The sequence below is a fragment of the Lactuca serriola genome, chromosome 8 (genome assembly GCF_051521515.1).
Source record: "Lactuca serriola cultivar US96UC23 chromosome 8, Lser_US96UC23_V15, whole genome shotgun sequence".
Lineage (NCBI taxonomy): Eukaryota > Viridiplantae > Streptophyta > Magnoliopsida > Asterales > Asteraceae > Lactuca > Lactuca serriola.
Genome location: NC_136415.1, coordinates 182144652 through 182165466, shown reverse-complemented (window position 1 = coordinate 182165466; position 20815 = coordinate 182144652). Strand labels below are relative to the sequence as shown.

Genomic DNA, 20815 nt, shown 5'->3' with positions numbered 1-20815 from the left:
GTTGGCGAAGTGGCTGGTTTTAAGAGAGGGCAATGGTTAAGACGGTTTGAATGGTAACTGGTTTAGTGACAGGGCTGATGATATCAAAGTAATCTTTTGCCATATTGTTAAAGAAAACCTTTTGCTACAAGATGTGCTTTGTATTTAGCAATGGTTCCATCAAGATTCTGTTTGATACGAAAGATCCATTTGCATCCAATAGTTGTATGAGAGGCTTTAGGAACTAATTCCTAAGTATTGTTGGTTAATAGGGCATTAAATTCATGGTCCATGGCTTCACACCAGTGTGGGTCTTTGAGAGCTTGATGATGAGTGTTTGGTTTAATGGTCGGAGGGATAGGGTGTAGTGTGGTTGTGTTTACAAATGAGAGGTTGTAGTATTTAGAATTTTGTTTGTGTGATCGGGTTGGAGGGAGTTGGGGTTATGGTGGTGAGGGTGGGACTTATGGTAATGGCAGAGGACTCATATAAGATGAGGCAGTAAAGGAGGAGGTAGATGTTAGAGAGTCGGTGATGGGTGACAATGGTTCGGTTTCGTGGGATGGTATGGGATCGGGTTCAGTGGGTTGGTGTATTGGAAGGATGATAGTAGCTGGTACATCAGGTGGGATGGTGTGAGTTGGTTGTGGGAATTTTGATGTGTCATCGGTGGGAAGTGAGGGTGGAGTGAGAAATATGTCAGGTGTAGGTAAAGGGTTATTGGTTTGTAGTTTATCGGAGGGAAATTGATCCAGAATGAAGTCCACATGTGTTGAATGATATAGGCACTTGGTTTCAAGATCATAACATTCAAAGGCAGATTTCGAGGAAGAATAGCCAAGAAATAGACATGGGGCAGACTTAGGTTAAATTTTGGAGGTAGTATAGGGTCCCAGCCAATGGTAACATAGGCATCCAAATGGTTTTAATTTGGTGTAGTTTGGTTGTTGAAGGAATTGACATTTATAAGGAGATTTTTTGTTGAGTATGGGAGTGGGAAGGCGGTTAATTAGGTATATCGTAGTTTAAAATGCATGTGACCAGTATGTGTGATGTAGATTGGCATAATGGAGTAGAGCTACCATATTGTTCCGGAGTATGTGGTGGTGTGGTGTAATGAGATATGCCATGTGATTGAAGGAGGGGAAGGATGCCTAGATATTCACCACTATTGTCACTAAACAGAGAGACAATATGCTACTGAAAATATTTTTCGACCAGTAGTTTAAATTGGGAAAAATAGTTAGGCTACGTCACTTTTGTGGGATATATCCAGATGTATTTTGTGAAATAATCAACAAAAATGAAATAATAAGTGAAGCCTTCGATGGGTTTTTGAACTGGACCCCATACATTGGAATATATAAATTGAAGTGGATGAGTGGCAGTAAAAAAGTTTGGACCAGAAGGCAATTTATGACTTTTATTAATGGAACACAAAGGACAATGAACATTGCAAACAAATTTCAAACTTAATCGTATTTTTGAAACAATATACTAGAAAATATTAACCAAGTTTGTGGTGAAGGCTAAGAGGATTGCACTTGAGAGTGGCCTTGATTTGAAGTCTGGTAGACGGACGAGTGTGGCATACCCCTTCAGTTCTCCCCTCACAGTAGACGCGCCCCCGTACATAGATCCTTCACACAAAAAAAAGAGATGGAAAATATTCCACCAAAACACGGTTAGTGTTACATAGATGGCCAACAGAAACAAGATTTCTATGTAAACGTGGAACATGTAAAACATTTGATAAGAACAATTTCTTGTGAGGAGTGTTGATATATGTGTTACCAATGTTAGAGATGGGTAAACCTATGCCATCTCCAAGAACCACTTCATCTGGTCCACCATATTCTGAGATGTTGTGAAGAGTTTGTCGATCAGATGTAACGTGATTAGATGCCCCTGTGTCAAATAGCCATGATGGTGATGCAGGAGAAGAGGTGGTGACATTTGCTACTGGAGTGGGATGTTTGTCAGCATAAACATTGTTCTCTGTTAGGAAACGAGCTAGCTTGCAACAATCACGGGTGAGATGACCAGGGATGTTGCAAAATTGGCAGAATTCGTTGGTTCGGTTGGTGTGAGGCTGGTTATTATTTTACCACTAGTTATTATTTCACCACTGAGATTGGGGTTGGTGTGCGCCTCTCTGTGACCCAAAATGATAAGACCTGTTTTTGTTCCTAGAGAATGAGTTTGGGTTACGATTTGTGGATCCCTATTGTCGTGATGTGTAGTTAACAGTGGTGGGAATGGATTAAAGTGTGGGTGATGCTTCTTTGATGGGTCTTTCATAATTTGTGAGTTTATCAAAGAGTTCGGAATAAGAGATGGGGTTGTCTTGCACTTTAATGGCAGTTGCAATGGTCTTGTAGTCTTCTCCTAGTTGCAAGAGTATATGAACCATGAGGTCCTCTTCCGAGACCAGGCTTTGGGCCAGGGCTAGAGCATCGATAATTGATCGCACCTCATGAAGAAATTTTGTGACAGATCGAGTACCTTTTGGGTTTTGCGCATGTTTGGACTTCAAGGAGATTACGTGTGATCTGGAGGAGGAGGCAAAGCTCGAGTGGAGTCTTTCCCATGCTTCACATGCTGTGGAAGCAGAGGAGACAAGAGGTTGAGTAGATTCAGAACAACTGCCAAGGATGGAACTGAAGATCATTTGATCTTTGCGATATCATGGACTATGTTCGGGATTGGCGATGGGCTTGCCTTCTTTGCCATTCATTGTTTTAGTGGGTTGATTGGATTCATCGAGAAATGAGTGGGTATTCGATCTGCTTTCGCCAAACTAGGTAATTATGAGAGATGAGTTTCGTAGTCAGATGAGTGGCGACTGTGGTTTGCGTTTGTCTGTTGGCCATTAAAGAACCCTAATTGTGAGAAGATAGATTGCTGGATCGAAAAACTCGTGAGAGTAATGATAGCTCTAATACCATATGGTGAACAGAATATATGAATCAGTATACTGATTTCTTCAATAACATGTATAAACGTGAGTCTCTTTATAGCCAGAAAATGGTCACAACTATAGACACTAAACTAGGAAAGAATACAATTGTATTTGACTAATTATTTACAATTTAAATGACTCTAAATATATAAAAGATACATGAGATATCTTAGTCCTTAGTACAGGGAACGGGAGCATAGAATTTTTGAGCGGGAATGTGAAAGTGAAAGAATCAATGTATGTTTTCTTTCTGGCCGTGTGTGTGTGTAAGAGAGAGAGAGAGAGACATAGATAGGGGGTTGGGTGGTTAAGATGGAGGGTTGGGTGGTTAAGGGGCGGTGTGGGTTTTTCTTTTCTTTTTCAAATTAAAAGGCTATTATAATCTTTTTATGTTTGACATGAACCAAAGCTACAAAATGTTTCATTTTTGGACCATTGGTGCAAGTTAAAAAAATTTGGGATTCTATCTACAGTTTTTTGCAAACCACAGGGACCAAATTCGCAGTTTAGTCTATTATTATTATAAATTATTAAAAAAAATACTAGCAAAAAACCAAAAGTCAATAATAATATACTTATGTATGATGTCATTTTCAGTAATTTTACAAGTTAAACCAAATTTGACAAACATTTAAAAAACAATTTATGTTTATCACGTTTTTTAATAAGATGAATTAATTCAAACAATTATTAATGGTCGCTTTGTAATTAATCCTACTTTTTTTGTTAGAGTTAAACTCTTTATAACTTAGTACTAATAGGCTATTAGTCCGTTGCTTTGTAATTAATCCTAGAACAAGTTTTTCAGTAAATAAAAGCTTAGGCTCTAAGCAATCCTTTGTAGAACACGACTCTTTTATATGGGAAACAACAAGACTTTTATTAAGACACTTAAGGAGAACTTACACTTTGTGAGACTACTACACACTTTGCTTTCTTTGAGGCTTTCTTGGATGGTTTGGAGCAAATGAGCTCCACACCTATTTATAGGTGTTTCCACCTCCTTATAGGAAGTTTCTAGATCTACATACATTCATGACTATTCTAGAACTATCTACCATATTCTATATCAATTACAAGCTTTTATATGTTTCTAGAATGTTCTATAATGTCCTAGATAAGTATAGACATTCTTGTGCCTTCCATAGTGTTCTAGAATGTTCCATAGCCTTCCAGGGTCTTCCATCTCGTTCTAGAGTATTCTAGAATCTTCTGGCATCTTCTAGACTTCTCCATTGTATTCCATAACGTTCTAGAATCTTCCAGATCATTCTAGAACATGCTAAATTCTCCTAGACAATAACATGATTCTATCGGGCTATTGATGACCTTCAACACTCCCCCTCAGCACTAGCCCCTATTCGTTGTACCATGTTGAGTTGATAATTAAAGCCCTCATATTTGTCAGTACTTAACCCTTTATGAACTCCATTTGCTACTTGGTCATTAGTCTTGATATGTTTCATATTGACTTCTTCCTTGAGAACTTTTTCTCTTCCACATGTTTTGTTTTTCCTCAGTTGTTGCAGTCGTTGCTTCATATATTGTTTCCATAGTTGACAACGACATTCGTGGTTGCCTTTTGTTGCACCATAATATTGTTCGTGACCCCGTTGAACTCTCTTATATAGTTTCTTATGCCTCCCGTTGGCGAACTTGTAAGCATGTGGGTTGTCCCTTTTACAAGCCCTGGAAAATTCTTTGCTCTTACGAATTAATGTGTTTTTCTTCTTATTCACCTTATCCAGTTTCTCCATCACATGTTCCACTTTTCGTCTAAGATGCGAGTTTTTATGTAACCCTGGTGACATTATGTTCTTCTTCTCCTTCGGAATGTCCATCTTTGAGGGAACAATTTCCTCCTTCAAGGTTGTCATAAACATTGCCTCACTTTTCTTGAGACCTTTGTCGAGTTGCATAGTTGATAGGATTTGGGATCCAATCCTGCTTCTCTTCAAGGGTACAATGTGAATTATTGAACCCTTAGTGATACGCATGGTATCATCTCTCTCAAATGACCAGGGTCGTACATTGTCTAGAAAATCCATTCCCAATACCATACGATAGTCATCCATATGCACTACTGTCAAGTCGATGGTGCCTTCCCATTCTGCTATCTTAAGAGGTACTCCATATGCAACACCAATGATAGGCTTGGATAAAGAGTTGACGACTTTCAATCGGCCTGGATTTTTGGTGTATTTGATGCCCAGCTTCCTAGCTTCATCTTCAGCAAGGAAATTATGAGATGCACCTGTATCTACCAATGCCTTGCTGTATCCTCCATTTACCCTGGTTTCCAGGAACATTAACCGTCCTCTTTTAGTCTTATTCTCTTCTATAGCAAATAGTGCCTCAGCATCCCATTCATCCTCTACTTCCTTTTTGGAAGCTACTACATTGCTTTCCACAGACTTTTTCTTTGACCAACAATCCTTGATCATGTGGCCCCACTTTCCACAATTGTTGCAGTTGCCTTCGAACCTCCTCCCCCGAGAACTCTTATTGTCGGTCTTTCGAGATCTCCATGGTTGTGAGGTTCCTGGTTGACTCTTCCCTTTGTCAGCATTTTTGTATCCTTCTTTAGAAGGTGGCTTGAAATTCCTTCGACTTTTACTTGTGTAGAGTGCTTCTTCTTCACTCTTCAGCGTGATGCCTCCCATTTGCTTAGCCATAGCTTCTTGGCTGGCCAGCAAATTCTCAAACTCTACAAGTGATGGTTGAACGGGCCATCCTTGTACAACAGTAATGAAGCTTCTATATTCTGGCCTCAGTCCATGGATGATGATCCTTTTCATTCGAGCTTCTGCAATGACGGATTGCGGATCTAGTTCAGTAATCTCCCGACATATCGACTTGACCTTGTGGAAATATTAAGCAATCGTCATGTCACGTTGTGAGATTGATAATATCTCGTTCTCCAAAAGTTGTAGTCTCATATCATTCTTCTTTGAGAAAAGCCTCACAAACGTGTACCAAGCTTCTTTTGGGGTGTTCTCATCCCGAATATGCTCCAACATCTCTTCTTCGATTGTGGTCTTCAAGGAAAACATTGTTTTGCCTGCTTTGATTTTCCATTTGCGCAAAGCACCATTAACGTCTTCCTCTGGTGGCGTAGTTTCGCTTCCACCAACGACCTCCTATAGATCTTGTCCTTGTAAGTAGGACTTCATACATGTTTCCCACATTTTGTAGTTGTTGTTGTTGAGTTTCTTGATTCCTCCGACGACTTGGAGATCACCCATCGTGTTGGCAGTACCTCGGTAATACCAAACAAGCTAGTTTCAGTACTAAACTTGCAGAGTCACAGACTACTCACGATACAAAGAGAATCACTCGTTCTCACTATCAAGAAACCTTGCTCTGATACCAGATTGTAGAACATGACTCTTTTATATGGGAAACAGCAAGACTTTTATTAAGACACTTAAGGAGAACTTACACTTTGTGAGACTACTACACACTTTGCTTTCTTTGAGGCTTTCTTGGATGGTTTGGAGCAAATGAGCTCCACACCTATTTATAGGTGTTTCCACCTCCTTATAGGAAGTTTCTAGATGTACATACATTCATGACTATTCTAGAACTATCTACCATATTCTATATCAATTACAAGCTTTTATATGTTTCTAAAATGTTCTATAATGTCCTAGATAAGTATAGACATTCTTGTGCCTTCCATAGTGTTCTAGAATGTTCCATAGCCTTCCAGAGTCTTCCATCTCATTCTAGAGTATTCTAGAATCTTCTGGCATCTTCTAGACTTCTCCATAGTATTCCATAACGTTCTAGAATCTTCCAGATCATTCTAGAACATGCTAACTTCTTCTAGACAATAACATGATTCTATCGGGCTAGTGATGACCTTCAACATCCTTACTCCTCTATTTTTTTTACCTGTGCAGAATTGATTCTTTTTCTGTTTTGGCCCCTCTTTTTCTTTGCTCCTGTTTTCCTCTGTTTCTTTTACCTAGGTGAAAAAGGTTCAGGTCTGAAGCAGCCGCTTATTGATTACATTCTATCCAAATTATAGTCCTCAATAGAAAACACCCGGTGTGAAGGTGGAGAGTACAAAGGTTTTAGCAAATACCTAACGCCACAATACAACTTGCGATTTGGGTTGGGAGAGATTTGCCTCAATTGTTGACTTTTGATAATTGTCATTGAAGAAAAAGAGTAACTCGTTATACAAACGCTCATGATCTGCAAGTCCATCTATATTCAGTATTGAGGAGCAATAATTAATCCAATTATTTTACCTATTAAAATTTGGAAATAGAAAAATATTTTAGAATTAACAGTAAACCTTTAGAAATCTCCCTATTTAATAAACAAAACCACTCTTCCACGTGCCCCTTCAAAACCACCTAATTTTGCCAAAGTTAAATACCAATTTTGCCCCTCTTTTGTTTCACCTTCTATTCAATAATCAATCCGTATTTCTATTCAATAAATCAATTCATTATAATAAAATAATACAACTATCCATGTTTAAGTTATGTTGGAATCCTAAGTCGAGTAGGACTTGGAGACCAAGTAATAGCAACCTAGTTTTTAGGAAATCATAAACAAGTAGGTTTCTAGTTTCCTAATTGTAATCTAATTACAAGTCGGTAGTTAGGAGTATATATATACATGGTTTTAGGTCGAGTTATGATCATTGGAAAACATTGTAATATCGTGAGTTTTGAGAGACTTTCTCATATAATCAAAGAGTTATTTTGATTAAAACAATCGTGTTTACATATTCCAATCTTTAATTGGTATCAAAGCGAGTTGAAGACGGTGCCGGTTTGAGAGTCGGTTTTAAGAAAAGTGTAGCCCTTTGCTGCGGGGCAGACACAACTTGAACCGGGTTTGGTTTAAGGGGTGTGGATTGTTTTTGAGTGCAAGTTGAAGCATCTCAACAACAGCCTCAATTTTTCTTGATCGATCTTGTTCTAAGGTAGAGCGGCTAACCGGAAGCGCGGAATAAACGGAGGGGAAGACATCAAAGTGGGTAACTTTGATTTGGCTCGTTTTGCGGGTGACGGAAGACGATAAAGGTGGTCGTGACCTTGTCTTGTTGTTCGATGGAAAAGTGCTTTCGGAACAAACTTATTAAAGAGGTCAGGGTGGTGAAAAGAAATAATACGATGTTGATTGGGTTGAAGAATTCTCTAGAAGGACTTAGAGATTCGGGGGTGATTGTTGGAATCCTAAGTCGAGTAGGACTTGGAGACCAAGTAATAGCAACCTAGTTTTTAGGAAATCATAAACAAGTAGGTTTCTAGTTTCCTAATTGTAATCTAATTACAAGTCGGTAGTTAGGAGTATATATATATACATGGTTTTAGGTCGAGTTATGATCATTGGAAAACATTATAATATCGTGAGTTTTGAGAGAGTTTCTCATATAATCAAAGAGTTATTTTGATTAAAACAATCGTGTTTACATATTCCAATCTTTAAGTTACATACCCAATTAATAGCAGATGTTATTCGATTTCTTATTTATGATATGATATCAATTGCAATTAATTTGATTTTATTACTGATTTAAATCATATTATGTTCTATATACCTAATTTGCCATTTAGCCAATAAAACGTTTATTCCCCAAAACTCGCTTCTGTTTCCTCTAATTTTGCAAACTTAGTTGTGGAAATTAACAAGATTCTGATTGAAATTTAAAATGTCCTAATCTCGTGAGAAAATTCAAATATGTGGTTATGGAGGAAACTAGCATTCTGAATCTTTTTAAACTCAAGTGTTCATCTTCTCTTTTTCCCCACTTCAGTGTTTGTTTGCTGATTCGCCCAAAAATTCAAAGAGAAAAATACATGTGCGCCATTCTTTTGTTCTCGAAGGAAATATATATGAGAAAATCTCAGCTTTTCAGCACATGTGTTGGTTTGGATAAGTCTTTGATGAATTGCTTCAATTTTTGCACAATAAGTGTTCGATGAATTGCTTCAGTTGTTCTGACAAGCTTTTGTGACTTTACCGGCATGAAGGTAAATACTCTATGATTTTATCTAAAAATACACCCTATTGATTGTAGATGAAGCAATTATGCAACAAACCATCAACTTAATCCTTTTCGAAATTGAAATCGATTTGCTAGGGCTTCAAGGTTTTACGTATATACATTTTTTTGTTTTTGTTTTTTCTCTGTAATTCATACCAGATATGACATGAATTCGCCTTTCTATTATAGAAACCATTTTTTGTTTGAAGAATCTTTGCTTAATTTGATTTCAGGTTAGTGTATTTAAATTTCTTTCTTCTTTTAATTTACATGACGTAATTAAAACCGAATTTAGTCTTTTTTTTTATTATTTATTTTTTTATTTTTATGATTAAAGTTTAATGGCTTAAAGAAGGTTAACATTTTATTCTACTAATTTTTCAATTTGTAATTTTGTATGAGTTTTGGTTTCATATTAGTAGATTGGCAGTAGTTTGTTTACTCTTCATTTGCTTTGGTTTTAAAAAATTATATGTCTCCCATTGTCGTTGATGGGGGCAAACTCATCGAATGAACTTTTTCAATTTGTAACAAGTACTTTCTCTATTAGCTATTCATTATCTTACTTTCAGTTGAACTATGACAATATTTTATTTTTCAGCCAAAACATTAAATATTGTAACCGGTCGTAAATATATAAAATCGAATTCCCTCCATTTATTACATTTTCTACATTTATAATTGTATATGTTACTAAGATTTTAACCATTGGCAACCATGTGTGAAAATAACTGATGGTTCTTTTGTTGGAATGATTATTCTACCCTTCTTTTCATACCTTTTACCATGATTATTTGCCAATTGTGTTGCCGGTACTAGATGCGAACTAGAATGTGCAAATTTGGTGCTTCACGCAATGTATCATTATCCAAGACAAGACAGGGAGTCGGATCATTAACCGCATCGGCACTAAATGTGTCCGGATACCCTCTTCGTTTTGTAACTTTTCTTTTCTTTTCTTTGTTGTTTTTAATTAATACATTTAAAAGTCATACTTTTACCTATACTCCATTTTCACAGGTGTCATCAGGTTTGAAATTGATTGGGTGTTGCTTGGGATTTGGCAAGGATTGGGGTCCATATTTAATATAATTTTTTTTTAACTACTAAGTAGTAACAAAAAACTATATATATATATATTTATAAAGGGTAAAAAGGTCATAAAACTAGATGGTTTCTCTACCTATTTTCTCATTTTCCATTCACAACCTGATATTTACATTGATCCAATCTTTATTTATTTGCCACAAACTGTTGAAAGAGGTAAGAGAAAGTTTTAATCATAAATCCGATAAAAAAAAGAGGGATCAACTGGTTGTTAAATTATTTCTTCTTATTACAACAATGTATGTTCAAATTATTAATTCTAAATACATCGATTGTTGAAAAATCTACCAAATTATAACCATGGGAAAGTAATAGTATTGTACTTTCTAAGATTATTTCTTTTAAAGGCGAAAGGAGAGCCTTATGGTTTGCTGCTATTGAGTTTTATGTATTTTATTTTAAAAACTGAGCTATAATTGCTTAAGATTCTATTTACGTGCATCATTCATGCATCATTCAGGTCTAAAACATATGGAAATTCTATTTTTTTTTTATTTCTCTTGTAGGTTTACTATTGGGATAACTATGTAAACAAGTATTTCCTTTGATACATGTTGTGTGTGGTTGTTTGACGATAAGATACTATTTATTTGTAATTTGCCTTATGTTACACAACGATTATTATTGTAATATTGAAAAGGTTTTCAAATTATAGCATTGTATTTTTAAGTACAATGACGTAATTGGTATGATTTATGTGTGCGTTTCTCGATGCTTGTGTGTAAAAGAAATGTATTAACGATGATAGCAATGTAACAAAAGATATGTTTGTGTGTTAAAGAAAAAATATATATTTAATGTGTGCGTGGTTGTAAAACAACAGTTGAGATGATGCATGAACCAATCTGCTAATAAATATGTCTGGCTCCAAACAATTAGCTTAATTTCACCGATCATTAAATATGATTTTATTTTTTCACTTGGATTTCTCAATGCGATAAAAAGTGTGTCTCATCATTCATCTCTTTGTCAAAGATTTTATTATTAAAACACAAGAATAACTATTGATGTTGTTTCTCAGCTTCAAGCGAATATCCTTTCTAATTTGTTTTATATATTTTATAAATATATGATTTTATGTATGAAGAAGCTTTTAGAAATTTAAAAATAATATGTAGTTTTTAATTTGTATATTGTGTTATGCTTATTTATTTATATTATAATTTTGTTATATTTAATTTTTCGTATATCAATGTCATTTCAATGATTAACTATGTCTTGCATTACACTCTATTCAAATTTATATTATGGTCTATAAAAACATAATTATATTAAATGTCTTCACATACATAACGTATATCGGATATTCTAATAAAAATATATATTAATTTTAAGTAATGAATATAAAAATCTAAACAAAACTTATATCTTAATAGTTTAATAAAATTTTATAAATTTTTTACTCGTGGTTTCCACGGGTTGTAACCTAGTTAGTTTATAATCGAAGAGCTCTCTAAATACCTACGGTTCCACGACTTGTAATAACTCAAAGGATCTTCTTCATTGTCATTATTATCAGTGTACACAAGACTGATTGCACACTCTCTTACCATTACTCCAACATATGTTCCGTCATCTATTATTGTAACACCAACTTCATCACCAATTTTAATCTCATTGTCCCCAAACATCCAATGACATAACCATACTATATCTTCATCAGTTTCTCCGACAGCATACATATGACCACAATATATCCAGGTGCGATTTGTTGTCACGTTCTCTACTTTTATTCTTATACGACTTATTATTCCTGTACCTAAAAATGTATGCACAAAGCTTATATTTATTCCGTGTATCATTTTATTCATTGAAGATGATGGCATGGCTATTGATATTGATATTGATGAACCCTTGCTTTTATGAGGTAACCAGTCTGGAACTGCTTTCCCAGGAAAACATGTGCTAAATATTCCAAATTGGTAAAACATCTGCAAATAAAACATTACATTATCTGAATTTTATGCATATTAGTGTGTGTGTGTGTGTGTTTGTGAGATCAATAGAAGAAGAAAGAGAATACCTGGACTGGGAGTTTCTTTGCATCACAAGGCTGTTTGTATGAATCCAATATCCGTATCTCGTGATCTTTCACATGTTGTATATTTGTCCACCCCAAGCGACATAATATGATGTCATCAATTTGTGCTACAGCTTGAATTTTCATTATGCCTTGAACTTCGGTCAACGACTCCGACTCCTCGTAAAAAACAAATGGTACCCCCGACATTTCTTGAGGGAATGTTATTTTAATAAGTGATGGACAATCGTCAGCCCACAAATATTGGATTGTAGGTGGAGGGCACAATACCGACTTCAACATCCAACATTCTCCAACATGGAGTTCCTCAAGCCTGCTAAGGCTTCTCACACAATCAGGCAGGGAATCAATTGGATTCTTATTTAGATATAATGTCTTCAACATTGACATGCTACTGAAGTCCTTCGGAAAGGATTCATTAGATAAATTATTGCCTATAAGTGATAAGGTTACTAATGAGGGTACTAAAAATGATTTTGGAGTTTTCGGTAAAAATTCTCCAATAGAAGAGGAAGATGCATATGACTCCATATCCTTCAGCCGAATTAGAAATCCACTAGCACCTAAGCAACCGTTTAATGATAAAATTCGAACATTCTTTAACTTGCTAATGCTAATTGGAACATTACTAAGCTTATTGCAGTAGCTCAGGTCAAGAATAACAAGGTTATCGCATCCACCAATTGACTCACACACATAAACCAAGCTTTTACAGTTGGTAAGAAACAACCTCTCAAGTGCAGGTAGCCCAGAGAAGCCTTCAACTCTAACAAGCTTGCAATAACTCAGATTAAGAATCTTCAATGACCCAAGAAGCTGTTGCATTGGATATCCTCTAATCAAGAATATTATAATGAATATATTAATTGACTAATAATTGAAATAAAAGCTTTAATTTCATACCTTTGGCTTCTTCCAAAGCTGTGTCAGATTACTGTGAGACATGTCAAGAGAAACCATATTTTCCATTGGTAAGTCCGAAGGTATGAATTTTAAATGGAGTCCATGCATGCACAACCATCTTAAACCTTTTGGAAAATTTTTGTAGGATCCGTTGAGTTTTACATAATTGAGTTGGAGCAGCTTTAGCTTATCCATATTTCTTAATGCATCTGCTCTCAATTCCACCTTTTTGCAATGAGAAGATGAAAGCATTAGGAGAAGCTGAGCAAAAACCAACCAAATTCTTAAAAAGAACTCATAGATCATCTGGATTGGTTGAGCAGCTCTAAAACTCTTGTTCTCATCATCATATTGGAAGTTATGCTTTCTCACACTACTTATTGATCTAAGCAATGTCTCTTCCCTCAATAAATTCATGTCAAGGATAAGACCTTGAATTCTTTGGGTACCCTATCAAAAGAAAATTACATCAAGCATTCATTGTTATGTACACGATAAAGCTAACGATACTCTAAATGACTATGTTGTATAAATGACTATGTTGTATTTACCTTGTCCTTTTTCAACAAATCGAGGGTCTCCTCATGTTTCCATACACGACTACGCTTCCATGGCTTATCAGGTGATTCTTTGTGGACTAAGTCTCTCCCCATATCTTGAAGCAACTGATGCATTGTAAACTTATTATCATACGTAATCGTGAGAAGACATCTATCAATGAGCTTGGTGATCCCATAAGATACTTGAAACCCGCATTCCTTTAATATTGTTTCTGTAACTTCTCTTTCTTTTCCAACAAAAAAGCAAGCAATGTGCTTAAAAAGTTCTTTGCAGTCCCCTGATAAAGAATCAAAGCTAATTTGCAGAGCCTTTTGTATATTCTCTTGTACATCGGTTAAATATCCTTTTGCCTCTAACATTTCAAGTACATCACTCCATATGGCTGCACCTTCATTAATTAATGAACTACCCAAAACTTTAAGAGCCAATGGATGTCCTCCACAATACTTGGCAACTCGTAGTGCTTTTTTCTCATAACCTTTCTGGGGATCAATGTTTCCAAACGCATGCCAACATAAAAGTCTCATAGATGTAGTGTTAGTTAAGCCAAGAAGTGGAAGCTTTGTATGCTTTGGAGGAAATTTCATACGAAACAATGAACACTTTTCTGTTAGGGACCCATCTTTGGTTGTTACTATAATCTTGCTTCCGGGATGAAAACCTTTTGTTCCAAGCAACACATCCAGTTGCTCAAAGTTATCAACATCATCAAGAACCAGAAGTGTCTTTTTCCTAGATAATGCCTTTTCAACCTTAGATGTGCACCGATCTGCATCATGTTCTTCAATATTTCTTTTCTTGAGAATGTCTCCAAGAAGCTGTTTTTGCAAATCTAGTAGCGAACATGTCTGTTGTGCACATATTCTTCCAATGGCTTCAACAAAGCTACTTCTTTCAAATTCATGGAAGTGCAACATATACATATGTTTTGCCAATGTTGTTTTCCCGATCCCAGGCATTCCCCAAATTGTGAGAATTTCAGCAGCTTCAGAAGATCCTCTTTTTAACCAGGAACTGATGGTATAAATAGATTCCCCCATCCCAATTATGTGTGGGATCCTCCTTTTCAAGTGTAGTTCCAGTCTAGTATTAATTTCTTTCACGACTTCTTCAATAACCACCGTCTCTCTTCTGAAAAAGGAATCAAACTCGATCAACTGGACACATTAGCCGATATATCAAATTAAATAAACTGATCAATAAGACAATAACTAGTCTTTTGCATCCTTTTAATTATTATGAAAGGCACTAAAATAAAAATATACACAAAGTTTAACCAAAATGGTGGGCCACTTTGTATATGTTTCGACAGCTTAGTCCCCATGGGTTGTTGGATATGTACTGGACTTGGTTCCATTATATGATGTATGTTTGCTTTAGTTCTCCATAAAAAAAAGAAGAATTTTTGTGGAAATATAGTATGAATGTTTTACCTTCCAGTTGCATCTTTTCCTTTCAAATCAGCAATTTCTGTAAGTCCTTTCGTCCACATCTCCAACTTATGAGCACCTTCAATTTTCTTCTCTGCATCCTTTTCAGACTCAATCCTCTGTTTGTGTACAAATAACGCTTCTCCAAAAGTGCTTTCTTGCTTCCTGACATGGGTCGGCTCAACATTGTAGAAAATGGGGAGAACAATATGATTAGAGACCTTTCGTTGCTCAAGGATGATCACAAGCTCATCCAGACACCATGTTGAAGACGCGTAGTTCTTAGACAAGACGATTATTGAAGCACGAGAGCTTTTTATAGCTCTTGCAAGCTCGGGTTTAAGTTCTTCCCCAGTTTCAACCTCTTCCTCATCAAGAAAGGTAGAGATGTTTTCATTCACCAAAGCTTGGTAGAGGTGATCCATAAAACCCAGACGAGTGTCTTTCCCTCTGAAACTCAGGAAAACATCATATGTCATTGCCGCTTCTTGTTCTTCTGGTAATTCAGTGAGGATGGCCATGGAAGTTGAGAAGAATTACAAGAGTGTATATAAGCTGTGATTATAAGTTTTGTTGCTTCTGATTTTGGTTGTCTTAGATCTAAATTCGAGATGAATGTCTCTTGTTTGGTACTATAGTCAATGTTTGGCAGCAAAGTCAATGTCATGTTGTCTTCTTTAGTTGACTTGGTCTCCGCATCAATACTTTTTTCTTCTCTTTTGGAAAAAGCATCACCAACATAATTACATATGAATTATGATGTTCAACTTTTAGAAAATATTCAATATGGGCTTTTTATACAGTTTGCTAAAATTAACCACATAAAATCATCGCTATGTTTTTCTTTGATCACCTATATATTATATAAAATTATAACAGAAGGGAAAATGGCAACAAAATCATTACATTATATAGCCTAAAATTTTTAAGACTAAAATCTTAAAAATAAGATGGTGAAATTTTAACCATTAATTATTAATTTTAAATGAGATGTAAATCAAATAGATCTAATGGTATACATTCGTAATCCTTATAAATTAAAAATAACCGATCAAAAACAAGCTGTAAAACAAATATCAATTTTCACATTGTATAAAACCTTCTGCCGAAAAATATCCCCAAGATTCTTATTGTGACACCGACAAAAGCTTTCTGAAGCACCCCTTAGAGCATCTCCAACTCACTCCCATTTTCCATTATTTTCCCCCATTTCTTTCCTCATTCCTCTCCTACCGTACTCCATTTATTCCCTTATTTTGGGGAAAATGAATAGTATAACATCATATTTGGTGTTATACTATTTATTTCCCCCAAAATGGGGATGAACTTTAAGTTGTCGATTTTAGTCCCTCGTTTTATATATTTATACATTTCTGGTTTTTTTATTTACTAATTATTATTTAAATGTAATATTTAATACTTATAATCACTACAAGAAACCTTGACATTACCGGCGACGCCTTTAGCGACGACACCTAGCAATAGCGGCGACATGTAATTAACGCGTTACATGTCGCTGCTATTGCTTGGTGTCGCCGCTAAAGGTGTCGCCGCTAATGCTCTGTTACAGCGATCCGCGTCATTTTAACCCCAACCGTCCGATTTCTTTTCAATCCAACGGCTGTAGAGGAAAGCTAAAAGACGCACTGACTTTTCCCTCCACTTGTCGCCGCTATTGCCCTATTGTCGCCGCTAATGCTTTACGCAGATATCCCTTTCCAGATTACCTTTCTGCCATTTTTTTCTGCACTTTCTTTCTCTCGTTTTTCTCTCTGTGTTTGTTCAGTCTCGCGAATTTTTTCCAACTTGGTGGACTAGGAATTGCTTGTTGGACCGGTGCTAGCCCCTCCTTCCCCCAAGACCGCCACAAGACCGCCACAGCCCTAAAAACCAGCGATATTTAGCTACATTCCGAAATTGCCCCCAATCAAGGTTGAATTCCTCCTCTTTTTTATGATTCTTCTGTTTTGGTGTTCATTTAGATGATAAATTGTGAGTAAGTTTCAATTTTGTGTGAGTGATGATGTTATTATTTTGAGATATGAAGTGGTTGTGCATTTTGTTGGATTGTATGCATTTTGTTGGATTGTCTGTTTTTTCAGATGTGTGGGAATTTTATTATGCATTTTGTGTATGTTTTGTAATTTATGTTTAGATTACATTGGTTTAAAAATGAAATTTGTCATTAATATATACATTTGTTGGATTGTAATTTATGTTTATACCACATGGCCTTAGAATTAAATTTAGATGTATAAATTTGTATGAAATTGGATGAAATTGGAATATGCAAATTGGATGTATACATTTGGCTTAATTGTATGAAATTGGATGAAATTGGAATATGTAAAGTAGATGAAATTGGAATATGCAAATTCTATGAAATTGGATGTATACATTTGGCTTAATTGTATGAAATTTGATGAAATTGGAATATGCAAATTGGATGTATACATTTGGCTTAATTAGGTTATTAATAGCAACTTACTTCTAGTAATGTATTGTATATGGTTTCAAAGTGCTTAATTTTGTTAGTGACTTAATGTTTGGCTTTAATTGGATGAAATTGGCTTAATTGTAATTTATGTATACATTTGGCTTAATTGTATAAAATTACTTTAAAAAATTAAACTAATAACAAAAATTAAAATATTAAATTAATTAGAAAATAAAATTAATTTACCTTTAGAATCAAATTAATGTTAATATCAAAATAAAATAAAATTACTTTTTCAGTTAATTGTAAAATCAACTTAAAGTAGTTTTAAAATCAAGTTAATGTTAATATTAGAATAAAATAAAATCACTTTAAAAAAATTAAACTAATAACAAAAATTAAAAAATTTAAATTAATTAGAAAATAAAATTAATTTACCTTTAGAATCAAATTAATGTTAATATTAAAATAAAATAAAATTACTTTTTTAACTAATTGTAAAATCAACTTAAAGTAGTTTTAAAATCAAGTTAATGCTAATATTAAAATAAAATAAAATTACTTTAAAAAAATAAACTAATAACAAAAAATTAAAATATTAAATTAATTAGAAAATAAAATTAATTTACCTATAGAATCAAATTAATGTTAATATTAAAATAAAATAAAATTACTTTTTTAATTAATTGTAAAATCAACTTAAAGTAGTTTTAAAATCAAGTTAATGTTAATATTAAAATAAAATAAAATTACTTTAAAAAATTAAACTAATAACAAAAACTTAAAATATTAAATTAATTAGAAAATAAAATTAATTTACCTTTAGAATCAAATTAATGTTAATATTAAAATAAAATAAAATTACTTTTTTAATTAATTGTAAAATCAACTTAAAGTAGTTTTAAAATCAAGTTAATGTTAATATTAAAATAAAATAAAACTATTTTAAAAAATTAAACTAATAACAAAAAATAAAATATTAAATTAATTAGAGAATAAAATTAATTTACCTTTAGAATCAAATTAATGTTAATATTAAAATAAAATAAAATTACTTTTTTAATTAATTGTAAAATCATTTTAAAGTAGTTTTAAAATCAAGTTAATGTTAATATTAAAATAAACTAAAATTAAGTTAAAAATTAAACTAATAACAAAAAGTAAAATATTAAATTAATTAGAGAATAAAACTAATTTACCTTTAGAATCAAATTAATGTTAATATTAAAATAAAATAAAATTACTTTTTTAATTAATTGTAAAATCAACTTAAAGTAGTTTTAAAATCAAGTTAATGTTAATATTAAAATAAAATAAAATTACTTTAAAAAAATAAATTAATAACAAAAAATAAAATATTAAATTAATTAGAAAATAAAATTAATGTACATTTAGAATCAAATTAAGTTGCCTTTATAAAATCAAATTAAATCAATTATAAAACCAACTTAATAGAACATACTTTTAGTAACTTAATGTTGGTCATTACAACTTTAGCTTTAATTAGGTTATTAATACCAACGTACTTCTAGTAAGTTTAATTTAATTATAGAATAAAATTAAATTAATAAAAAAACATTAAAAAAAATAATAAATTAATTGTAAAATCAACTTAAAGTAGTTTTAAAATCAAATTAATGTTAATATTAAAATAAAATAAAATTACTTTAAAATTTTAAACTAATAACAAAAAATAAAATATTAAATTAATTAGAAAATAACATACTTTAGTGACTTAATGTTGGTCATTACAACTTTAGCTTTAATTAGGTTATTAATAGCAACGTACTTTAGCTTTAGTTAGGTTATCCCGTGTTGGAATACATTTTGAATCATCAACTTTATTAATACTCTACTTGATTTTTGTTTCCCGTAAAGTAAACCTTAAACACTAAATTATGTTTCAGTTTCATCATGTCTATTGATAAAAGCTGGACTACTAATCCACATCGTCAATCTCCCGAGTTCTAGCTAGGACTCGACACTTTTGTCGTGAGATCCATGTTACACCTAGATTGTAAAGGTGAAACCAGATGTCCGTGTGAGAAATGTGATAATCGTTACTTCATGAATCCGAAAGCAATGAGACGTCATGTTCGTATATATGATTTCAGTCAATCATACAAAACATGGATATATCACGGTGAATCTTTAATCCCTCCAGTTGTAGATGTCGTATCGCCAAGCAATGAGATGGCTGGTGTTATTGACGGTGTTATGTGGGAGTCGAGAGAAAACGATATAAACCTCGATGCAGGAACCTCGAATAAAGGGGGTAGTGGTGTCGATGATGATTTTGAAGAGTTGTTAGAGGCAGTCGAAACCAAGTTATATCCTGGTTGTACGTTTTCATTCCTTGATTTTTTAGCAAAGCTGATGCATATGAAGGTCAACAACAAATGGATTGATAGTTCATTTGATCAACTCCTTGAGTTGTTGCATTCGGCATTTCCACCAGACAACAAGGTTCCCCGTTTATATTATTTAGCAAAAAAGAAACTGAAGAAGTTAGGTTTGGGGTACGAGTCAATTCATGTGTGCAAAAACATTGTTTTCTCTTCTGGAAGGAACACAAGTCATTGCAAGTTTGTCACGTTTGTAAAGAGAGTCGGTGGATTGATAAAAACACCAAGGGTAAGAAAGTGGCTCATAAGGTGTTGCGGTACTTTCCAGTGGCCCCTAGACTACGTTGTTTGTATTGTTCACAGTACACTTCCAAAAATATGATATGGCATAGTACTGGGAGATCAGAAGATGGTGTGATGCGTCATCCCGTTGATGGAGAGTCTTGGCAAAAATTTGATGTAGATTACCCTGACTTCTCGAGTGAACCTCGCAACGTACGACTAGGGCTGGCAACTGATGGCTTTAATCCATTTGGTAACATGTGTAATCCGTATAGTACATGGTCGGTTCTACTCACCACTTACAATCTGCCACCATGGCTTTGTATGAAAGAGTCATCATTCATGTTGGCCTTGTTGATTCCCGGCCTTAAAGCGCCTGGAAAGGACATAGATGTTTTCCTTAGGCCGTTAGTGGAAGAGCTTAAGTTTTTATGGCAATCAGGCGTACGCATTAAAGACGCAGCGACAAACACATTCTTCACGATGAAAGCTATGTTGTTATGGACAATAAACGACTTTCCAGCTTGTAGTAGTTTATCGGGCTGGAGCGGACAAGGGTATTGAGCATGCCCGACTTGCAATGAAGACACTCCGTCGTATCGTGTAGTAAATAAAGTCATTTATATCGGTCATCGCCGGTTCTTAGATGATGTCGATCCATTAAGGATGAGTTTGAAATTTAATGGGCAACCAGAGACAAGACCCGCTCCGAGACACTTTACTAATGAAGAGATACAAGAGCAACTAGATCGTCTAAT

The 20815-nt window shown here is 34.2% G+C and overlaps 1 protein-coding gene and 1 long non-coding RNA gene across 2 annotated transcripts; one reads left to right on the top strand and one right to left on the bottom strand.

The window, feature by feature from the left end:
* Positions 1-11326: 11326 nt before the first annotated feature.
* Positions 11327-15514, bottom strand: LOC145068546 (disease resistance protein RML1A-like). The gene is made up of 5 exons (XM_079015525.1): positions 14997-15514; positions 13554-14694; positions 13003-13452; positions 12082-12915; positions 11327-11989 (listed from the first exon to the last, which is right to left on the bottom strand). The coding sequence occupies exons 1-5, from the start codon at positions 15512-15514 to the stop codon at positions 11489-11491; spliced, it is 3444 nt and encodes a 1147-aa protein (XP_078871651.1). The 3' UTR covers positions 11327-11488.
* On the top strand, positions 14927-15673 carry LOC145068547 (uncharacterized). The gene is made up of 2 exons (XR_013688999.1): positions 14927-15035; positions 15186-15673. It is a non-coding gene; the product is annotated as an uncharacterized LOC145068547 (long non-coding RNA).
* Positions 15674-20815: the final 5142 nt, after the last annotated feature.